The following is an 11,361-nucleotide window of genomic DNA, read 5'->3' as shown; positions in this document are numbered from 1 at the left end:
TAGAAGCCCATGGTCTTGTGCAGCCTTTTATGTGAATAAAAATGCTGAAATAGAACGAGGTGTTCCCAGATTAGTAATAAATTATAAACCATTAAATACAGCTTTAAAATGGATAAGATATCCAATTCCCAATAAAAAAGATCTTTTAAAAAAATTATATAATGCAAATATTTTTAGTAAATTTGATATGAAATCTGGCTATTGGCAGATTCAAATTGATCGTAAAGACAGATATAAAACAACATTTACAGTTCCATTTGGTCAATACGAATGGAATGTAATGCCTTTTGGATTAAAAAATGCTCCTTCTGAATTTCAGAGGATCATGAATGATATTTTTAACCCTCATTCTAAATTTTGTATTGTTTATATTGATGATGTGCTTATATTTAGTACAACTCTTGAAGATCATTTTAAACATTTAAAAACATTTTGTATGGTCATCGAGAAAAATGGTTTACATTAAGTAAAGCTAAAATGGATTTGTTTAAAACTAAAATAAGATTTTTAGGTCATTATATAGAACAAGGTAAGATTCAACCTATAGAAAGAGCACTTGTTTTTGATGAAAAATTTCCTGATGAAATTTCTAATAAACCCCAATTACAACGTTTTCTTGGTTGTTTAAATTATGTAATTGATTTTTATCCAAATTTAAATTGCATGATAAAACCTTTACATAATAGACTTTGTAAAAATGCTGGTCCTTGGACAACTCAGCATACTCAACTTGTAAAAAAGATAAAATCATTAGTAAAAGAAATTCCTTACTTATATATTCCTGATCCTAATGCTTTTAAAATTGTTGAAACTGATGCTTCTAATATTGGTCATGGAGGCATTCTAAAACAAAAAATTAATGGTAAAGAAAGAATAATCCAATATACTTCAGGTCATTGGACTTCAACTCAATTAAATTATTCTACCATTAAAAAAGAAATTTTAAGTATTGTTATTTGTATAAATAAATTTCAATCTGATCTTTTAAATCAAAAATTTTTACTTCGTATTGATTGTAAATCTGCAAAAGACGTTTTGCAGAAAGATATCCAAAACCTTGCCTCTAAACAAATTTTTGCTAGATGGCAAGCGCTTTTAAGTATTTTTGAATTTGACATAGAGTATATTAAAGGTAATGATAATAATATTCTAGACTTTCTAACTAGAGAATTCTTACAGAACAATGGGAAGAAAGAAGGATAAAGGGAAAGAAATTAAACAAGATTCCGGCTCCCCAACTAAAGCTCTTTCTGAGCACTCTGAAGATCTTAGTAAAACCTTAAACACTAAAACCACTTCTCCTAAAGACCTTAAAAAATGGATTGAGGAACTTTCTCAATCTCCTGAAGTAATTAAAGCACTGCAGGGTATTGCATCCTCTTCCACAGAGGACCCAGGTATGTCTTCTAAATCTAAAGCGATCGTATCCGCTCATGATACGGCTACTCTGTCTCAAACGGTAGACAGTAAAGAGTTATCAAATCCGTTGATGGCTGTAGATTTGCCAAAAATCCAATTTACTAAAACTAGTAATATACATAAATGGTTTGATAAAAATTTATTTGATTTTGAAATCGAAGTTGAGGATGGGTATAATCATACCAATCCTTGGCAAATTATAAAAAATTATTATCCTGAGAATTGGTATTTTGTTCCAACTATGTTGTCAAAACCTCAGGATATTATCATAATATATTAATAGATACAGGATCTGTAAAAATAAAACATACTTTTGATAAAAATAAAATTATCTCCTACTCTTCTATACAAATAAAACGCGTCATCCATCCTAAGGATTGGCCCGTATCTTCTCTTTATACTCCTATACATTTTAAATTATTACATCAGCATTATGCTACGTATAATTATTTTGATTATAAAGCAGCGTGGGATAAAGTTTTTTGTCTTCAAAACCCCACAGCTACACATTCATGGTTAATATATTTTGATCAAAATATACGCACTGATTTAAAATTCCCAAATTGGTTTAAACGATGGTGGCAATTTAAAGGAATTTCCGAGGAAATCATTCCTCCTGATATCCATTATTTGTACCAGTTCTTTAAAACCCATTATAAACCTAAACCTGAAGAAGTTCATATTCCTTCTTTGATGTATTATTGTATGACCTTCTTCACTCCATGGGTATATCAATGGTATTTTGATTATCAGTATGTTCCAAGAAGCCAAATTCCCATGATAATAAAAAGACATAAAATAAAATGGTGGGGATCATTCAAGAATTCCACCACTGAACATAAAATTAGTCAATGGATCCACAATAAATTATCCAGCCCATCTAAACCAGCTTTAACCTATGCCCATACATTAGCTATTCAGGATAACCCCCAGTTTGGTATCCAAAAAGCCCAATGTCAGGCCCGGTTAGCTGCAGCCAAAACACCAGAAGAATATAAATTGATCTGTCAAGAGATGTTTGAACAACTCTCAACAAACAGCCCATAAATCCATCCACCAGTAAAGCCCAAAGTGCATCCTCCAGTAAATCTTCAAACACTACACACCATAAAAACAAGGGTAAAATCGTTTTACCATCATCCTCATCATCTAGTTCTACTAGTGACGAAAGTGATGACAGCGATATCATAAAAATCCAAAGTAAAGCAGGTAAAAAAGAAAAAGAAAGAAAAAAGAAGTTAAAACAGAAAGAAAAAATAAAAAGAAAAGGAAAGCTAAAAAAGAAAAAGAAGGACACATCATCGTCCTCATCTTGTTCTGAATCATTATAAACAGGCAGAAGGAACCTTATTCCTTCAATCTTTGTGTAGTAAAATGCCAAAATTCATGTGACAGAACAGTTTTTAAAGTCCACTCAGCAACAGTAAAAGTCCACTCGGCAACAGTAAAGGTCCACTCAGCAGCAGTAAAGGTCCACTCCCCAACAGTAAAGGTCAACTTGGCACAGTAAACAAACAGTAGAGATTCTCCGACAAAGACTACTGTACCAACAGTAAAAGCAAACAGTAGAGATTCTTCGACAAAAACTACTGTTCACCAACAGTAAAAGTAAATAGTAAAGATTCCAAAATTTTTATTTAAGGGAACCTTTCCCCTTGTGAAGGCATCGCATATAATTCAATATAAGCTTTAACTATAGGCGTAGATATTCTCTCCCAAAAACTTCTCCCTCCTTTCCCAGTTCAATTGTAAAGGATTCAAGTTGAAAGTCTTAAAACTCTTGTAAGTTTAAATTTCACTATTATAAATTTTATTATTGTATTTTGTAATTTATTTTTAGTAAATATAAATTGCTACTTCTTAAATGCCCTGTTGAAGGCATCTTTCTCTTCTCCCTCCACATTCTGACTTAGTTCTGGGGATTTTTTCTTTCTCCTTTAGCTTTTCTTTTCTTGCTATAGCTTTTGATTTTTTACCTGCTTTACTTTGGATCTTTATGATATCACTGTCATCGCTTGCATCACTAGATGAGTTGGATGATGAAGAAGATGAGTATGATGCCCAATTTTTCTTTTTCCCTTTATTGCTTGTTTTAGAGGATTTACTGGAAGACTCCTTCTGGGGTTTACTAGAAGAAGGTTTTACTGAATGATTCGAACTAGTTGATAACTGTTCGAACATTTCTTGACAAATTAATTTATATTCTTCTGGTGTTTTAGCTGCAGCTAACCGGGCCTGACATTGGGCTTTTTGGATACCGAACTGGGGGTTATCCTGAATAGCTAATGTGTGGGCATAGGTCAAAGCTGGTTTAGATGGGCTGGATAATTTATTGTGGATCCATTGACTAATTTTATGTTCAGTTGTGGAATTCTTGAAGGAACCCCACCATTTAATTTTATGGCGTCTTACAAGTATGGGAATATGAGTTCCCGGAATATACTGATAGTCCATATACCATTGATATACCCAAGGCAAAAAGAAGGTCATACAATAACACATAAGAGAAGGGATATGAACTTCTTCTGTAGTGGGTTTATAACGGGTTTTAAAGAACTGATATAAGTAATGGATATCAGCAGGGATAATTTCCTCTGAAATGCCTTTAGATTGCCACCACCTTTTAAACCAATTAGGCAATTTTAAATCTTTACGAATATTTTGGTCAAAATAAATTAACCAAGAATGAGTAGTGGTGGGATTTTGAAGACAAAATATCTTATCCCACGCTTCTTTATAATCAAAATAATTATAACTCATATTATATTTATGTAATCCTTTAAATCTTACTGGCGTTGCTAAAGAAGATACGGGCCAATCCTTAGGATGGATGACGCGTTTTATTTTTATAGAAGAATAGGAAATTATTTCATTCTTATCAAAAGTATGTTTGATGTTTACTGAATCAGTATCTAATAATATATTATTATAATATGCCTGAGGTTTTGACAAGTCTGTTGGCATAAAAAACCAATTCTCAGGATAATAATTTTTAAGTATCTGCCAAGGATTGCTATGGTTATACCCATCCTCAACTTCTACTTCAAAATCAAATAAAGGTTTAGAATACCATTTATGTATATTACCAGTAGATTTATATTGGATTTTTGGCAAATCCACAGCCATCAACGGATTTGATAACTCTTTACTGTCTACCGTTTGAGACAGAGTAGCCGTATCATGAGCGGATACGATCGCTTTAGATTTAGAAGACATACCTGGGTCCTCTGTGGAAGAGGATGCCATACCCTGCAGTGCTTTAATTACTTCAGGAGATTGAGAAAGTTCCTCAATCCATTTTTTAAGGTCTTTAGGAGAAGTGGTTTTAGTGTTTAAAGTTTTACTAAGATCTTCAGAGTGCTCAGAAAGAGCTTTAGTTGGAGAGCCGGAATCTTGTTTAATTTCTTTCCCTTTATCCTTCTTTCTTCCCATTGTTCTGTAAGAATTCTCTAGTTAGAAAGTCTGGAATATTATTATCATTACCTTTAATATACTCTATGTCAAATTCAAAAATACTTAAAAGCGCTTGCCATCTAGCAAAAATTTGTTTAGAGGCAAGGTTTTGGACATCTTTCTGCAAAACGTCTTTTGCAGATTTACAATCAATACGAAGTAAAAATTTTTGATTTAAAAGATCAGATTGAAATTTATTTATACAAATAACAATACTTAAAATTTCTTTTTTAATGGTAGAATAATTTAATTGAGTTGAAGTCCAATGACCTGAAGTATATTGGATTATTCTTTCTTTACCATTAATTTTTTGTTTTAGAATGCCTCCATAACCAATATTAGAAGCATCAGTTTCAACAATTTTAAAAGCATTAGGATCAGGAATATATAAGTAAGGAATTTCTTTTACTAATGATTTTATCTTTTTTACAAGTTAAGTATGCTGAGTTGTCCAAGGACCAGCATTTTTACAAAGTCTATTATGTAAAGGTTTTATCATGCAATTTAAATTTGGATAAAAATCAATTACATAATTTAAACAACCAAGAAAACGTTGTAATTGGGGTTTATAAGAAATTTCATCAGGAAATTTTTCACCAAAAACAAGTGCTCTTTCTATAGGTTGAATCTTACCTTGTTCTATATAATGACCTAAAAATCTTATTTTAGTTTTAAACAAATCCATTTTAGCTTTACTTAATGCTAAACCATTTTTCTCGATGACCATACAAAATGTTTTTAAATGTTTAAAATGATCTTCAAGAGTTGTACTAAATATAAGCACATCATCAATATAAACAATACAAAATTTAGAATGAGGGATAAAAATATCATTCATGATCCTCTGAAATTCAGAACAAGCATTTTTTAATCCAAAAGGCATTACATTCCATTCGTATTGACCAAATGGAACTGTAAATGTTGTTTTATATCTGTCTTTACGATCAATTTGAATCTGCCAATAGCCAGATTTCATATCAAATTTACTAAAAATATTTGCATTATATAATTTTTTTAAAAGATCTTTTTTATTGGGAATTGGATATCTTATCCATTTTAAAGCTGTATTTAATGGTTTATAATTTATTACTAATCTGGGAACACCTCGTTCTATTTCAGCATTTTATTCACATAAAAGGCTGCACAAGACCATGGGCTTCTAGATTTAGAAATTAATTTTTTATTAAGTAAATCTTGAATTTCATTTTTACAATGGTCAATCAATTCAGGACTCATCTGAATTGGTCTAGCCTTAGTTTTAATGGTTTTTTCATCAAAATCTTTTTCATATGGTAAGTCCACTATGTGTTGTTTACGATCCCAGAAAGCATGTGGATGATCAGCACATAATTTGTTTTCCATAAAATCTTTTAGAGTTGAAATTTTACTTTGGATGTCTTCAGTATTTAATTGGTTTTTATTGTTCTTTGAAGTTTTAGATCATGACATATTTGTAATCCTTCCTTTTGAATTATACTAATTAATTGTCCATAGGTTAACTTACTATAAGGTATAGGTTGACCATGTTGTTGTTTAATATGATTTCTAACCTTTTCTCCCAAGAAATAAGGTAACCCAGCTAAAAACTTTTCTTTCCAAAAGCTTTGATTAGAGTCTTCCCTTAACATTAATCGAGTGAGAAAAGTCGTTTTATAATTTTGAAAATCACCTAAGTTTCTACATTTTAAATTACTAAGTAACTCTGCATTTTTATCTTTTAAGTGAGATGGATCTCCTATAAAATGAAGTGAAATAGTGAGAATTAAAGATGACACTGCATCTTAAATTACTTCACCATTTTCATCATATATAGGTTCACCTTCATCATCTATTTGAATTGAATTTAAGATTTCTAAATGTTGTTGGTCAGTGAGATGATAATCCCACCATCCTTTAAGTTGGCCGATAAATCCAGCAATTAAGATTTCTGCTATAGCTTTATCAGAAATGATTGACTGTGTTTTATAAGCATTTGCGGCCATTGTCATTTGTTGCAAAACACTTAAGATATTATATTCACTTAAACTATCTATGTTCCATTCATAGATTGTTGAAGCATTATATTTAAATTGAGATATAGTATTAGGTTTATCAATTATACCTAAGTCTGGAGCCCTATTTACTATTTCTCTATGATGATTTATAGGATTGATTTCAAATTGTTTACCATTTTCTGAATCAGGTTCACTAAGCTCAGAAACAGTATTTTCTTCTAAAATATTTACAGATGCTTGAGGAGTATCAGGAACTACTTGTTGAATAGTCTCAGAACGAACCTCAAGTTTACTTAATTGATCTTTTAATTTGTTTACAAATTCTTTTTTACTTGACTGAGAAATTTGGTAAGGTTTAAACATGTGAGATTTTACTATTTCTTTACCTTTTATATTTTTCGTAACTAAAGGTTTATCTTCGATCATATGTTCTATGCGTTTTAATTGTGAGTTTAAACAAATTAAACTTGCATTACTAAAGTTATTCTGTTCAATTATCTTATTATTTGTATCATTATCTCGAGCAACTTTATATGGTGCACAGATAATTTCATGATCTTGATGTTTTAATTTACTAATTGTTTTAGGAGGAAAATCAATTTTTATGGTTTGTTCATTTACTATCCATTCAGGTCTTTTATCTCTAATTGTTATAGGGTTTAAGTCTTTTTCAGATTTATTTTCTTTAATTAATTTATACCAATCAAAGAAATTAATTTTAGTTTGATTTTTTATTTTATATTCTAAATATTCATATTTTAATTCTTCAAAAGTGTAAAGTTTTAATATCTTTTTCATTTTAAGTAAATTTTTAGTTTTAGATATTTCTTTTATTAAACTTTTCTCAATATCTATTTTACTAAGAACATTTAATTCTCTATTTATATCACTAACATTTTCAGTGATAGCTGAAGCTGTTGGTGATTCAGGTAAATTGACTAAGGTTGACTGTTGATTTACATAATTATCTACAGGATTATAAACTGCCTGTGGTATAGAATTACTATAATCAACACCTTTCATTTTTAAATTTGGAATATCAGAAGTAGAAAATCTTGGTTTTACTAATGTTTGAATTATTGGTTTAGGCTCAGTTTCTTTATATTTAGCATAAATAACAGAAGGTATGGAGGAACTAGGTTTATCATTTTCATCTGTTGTAACAGAGGAAGATGACCCTGTATACCTCATACTTTGACTGCGATTAAATTTTAAAGTTACTTTACCATCTTCAAATTGTTCAATTTTTTGCAAATTGACGTTTGGTTTTACTGGTTCAGGAATAGGAGGAGGTACTACCCCTTCCAAAATCCATTCATCTGGAAGTGTGATATCCTTCCACTGAATTGTTTTAGGAATTACCGTATTGGTTTTAGTTAAATCTGTTTGCAAAAATCTTGTTTCACCAATTTTAGGTTGTAACTTATATTTAGTTCCAAAAGCTGAATTCATTGCTTTATAATGAATTTTATATATTAAAGCTATAGGAATTGATCCTTGCTTCATTTTATAATTATGAGTTTTAATTTCCAAAACTATACTTTCTAGAATATTTAAATCATTTAATGAGACAGTCATATCTGGATAAACCTCAAAGGAGATCGGTCCTTCACTTAAGCTAGTCTCAACTGATCCTAATAAAGAATCTTGAAAATTTAAAAATCTAGCATCCCTTACTACTGCAAGAATACTAGTATTTAATCCTTCTCTTGTTAAAGGTTTAATTCCTACTTGAATTAATCCTATATGAATATATTTATATTTTTTATTTTTATGGTGCTGTAAAGTTTTAGATGATAGAAGAGTTATGCGTTCAAAAGGTTTACTGAGTTGAAAATCTCTTTCTTCAGTTTTAATAACATAATCAGTTTTAAATAAATTAAATTTAGAAATTTTATAAATTTGTTCTTTATCAACTTTAGGTATTTCCCATTCATCAATAGCTTTACTAAAATCTTGCAAAATTAATTCATTACGATTTATGACCCTTTTAATTTCTGAGTTATCTGAGTCTTCAGATCTATTACTACTAGCCGATCTACATAGTAAATGATCCATTTTATAAGATACTATAAACCTTAATGACAACTGTCCGGTTATACCCTTCCTGTTATACCCTTTAGATGCCACACACACGGGTCTTACTCATGGGTTCAGACGGAATAGGTTCAGTGGAACAAAGTCAAGACTGTTTATAATATATTATAAAATGAAGTCTTTATATGTATACCAACAAGCATATCCAAATCTTTTTGGCTCTGATACCAACAAAAGGAGAAAGGACTGTTTATCAAAGCAGAAGTCTTTTATGTTTTATAAATTAATAAACATATCATACATATCAAAACCAATATAAGCATGAACTAAACAACTATCATTATCAATATACATATTAATCAAAATATCATTAATATATATATCAATTAAAATACTATTATCAATTGGATTTATAATTATATAAATCATTTAAGTATGATACGTGGCTTATATCAATACTATTTATAAACAAATATTTTTTTTTTTTTTTAGATCTAATAATTTTACTTCAGAATCAACATACAAAGGCAATATTTCTGATGTGAAAGATCAGACTAAGCTGCATCCACAGAGCATACTTATACAACATACAAATCACAAATAAATTTAATATTTATCAATTAACTCAACCAATTTTAATTGATTATATTTTAATTAAGGTTGAGGGTTCCTGCACCCTTAGCCTGGGATCCCCAGAACTAAGTCAGAATGTGGAGGGAGAAGAGAAAGATGCCTTCAACAGGGCATTTAAGAAGTAGCAATTTATATTTACTAAAAATAAATTACAAAATACAATAATAAAATTTATAATAGTGAAATTTAAACTTACAAGAGTTTTAAGACTTTCAACTTAAATCCTTTACAATTGAACTGGGAAAAGAGGGAGAAGTTTTTGGAATAGTAAAGATCAATATATATATATATATATATTCTCTCAATTTTATTTTATTTTACTTTTTTTTTAACCGTGCATAGCACGAATATATCGCTAGTATATTTAAATGTGAGGCCCATATGTTCAATTTAAAAGCTACATTACTCTAAATTGGACGGTAGAATGACATAAAAAATTTATAAAAGTCATAATTATTAAGAAAAATAGTACTCCCTCACTCTTTTTTCTTTTGTTATAAAATATAGTCTTTTTTTTAAATCATTATTGTTCAATTTTTAATATATCTTTATTTAATGTACATCTATGTTCTCAATTGTATATATCATTTAATATTATAAAGGGATTTTTAGATAAATTAAGTAAAAAATATGATTTAACTATATTAACTAGTTTTTCTTAATTTGTCTAAAAAGTCATATAAATCTATTAAAAAATTAAACAATAAATGATTCTTAAAAAAAAAAAAAGAAATAGCAACAATTGTAAAAATGGTCAAAGTTTTTTTTTTTTTTTTTTAAAGATTGATGTTCTACATGGTGGGAAAATCTAGTCTACGGATGAGCAAGTGTCCATAGAACCCACTTGATTGCTAGTGAAAATTTGACGGCAGTGAAAGGGAGACTAGGATGTAAGAAATAAATTATTACAATACGTGACCAACTATCAATTGGTCTAGTGGGATGAGGCTTTGAATTTTTTAAATAACATTCAGGATCGTTTTCATTATCGGTCTCTACAAACCGAATCCAAATTAATCAGCTGTGCAAAAAATCGATTGGTTTAACCAAAAAAATATCATTACAATATATCAACTAATATAAGTAAAATAATTGATTAAAATTCTAAAAATGACTTGGGTATTTTTAGTAATCTAACCCAATAAATTTTAAAAGAATTATTATTTAATCCCCAATTATAATAAAACTAACTATTTGTAATTTTTTTAGTGCACTATTACGTCCCTACTGTTTGACCTCGTTCACCTTAGAGTCCTAAGTCAATTTTTGAATATTTTGCCGTTACTTTCCATCGGAAAGATAGAGTTGCCCCCGCTTAAACTAAAATCAACACAACTCTATTTTTGGATAGTCATGCTAATTTTTTTTTTCTTTAAATTTTGGTCATTAGAATATTCATTTACTTTTTGAATTTCAATTTTTGGGTTCTATCATACAATTTTCTTTTATATATTTTGGTGATTTTAATTTTTTTCTTTAATTACAGATGACTTTATTTCAAAAAAAAAAAAATATAGATGACTTTAATTTTGGAGTTTTTCTATTTTAGTTATTATAATTTATTGCTTTAATTGGTTAAAAAAAGCATAATAATATCCAAATATATTTTTTATTTTGGATTAAGTAGAGGCATTTTTCTTTTTAATAAACCTTCCTAGCAAAAATCTCTTAAAATGGACGGAGGAATCCTGAACGAGATAAAAAGATAAAAATATAAATATTAATTTTAAAAAATTCTTTCCAAATTTTATGAAATTTGTAAAGTTAGTGATATTATGCATATGAATTTTTTATTTTATTAAAAATAATATTTTTATATTCATAC

At 29.0% G+C, this 11,361-nt stretch overlaps 1 protein-coding gene across 1 annotated transcript; it reads right to left on the bottom strand.

Moving 5' to 3' along the window:
• Positions 1 to 7,676: 7,676 nt before the first annotated feature.
• Positions 7,677 to 8,924, bottom strand: LOC149494544 (uncharacterized; the record flags this gene model as incomplete). The annotated part of the gene is made up of 1 exon (XM_089723788.1): positions 7,677 to 8,924. A coding segment is annotated over exon 1 (1,248 nt), but the record flags the coding sequence as incomplete, so codon positions are not given.
• Between the last annotated feature and the right edge of the window lie 2,437 nt (positions 8,925 to 11,361).

Source organism: Jatropha curcas, chromosome 7, assembly GCF_041381405.1.
Source record: "Jatropha curcas cultivar XTBG-Jc1 chromosome 7, XTBG_Jcur_1.0, whole genome shotgun sequence".
Taxonomy (NCBI): domain Eukaryota; kingdom Viridiplantae; phylum Streptophyta; class Magnoliopsida; order Malpighiales; family Euphorbiaceae; genus Jatropha; species Jatropha curcas.
This window is presented reverse-complemented; position numbering and strand designations above follow the sequence as displayed.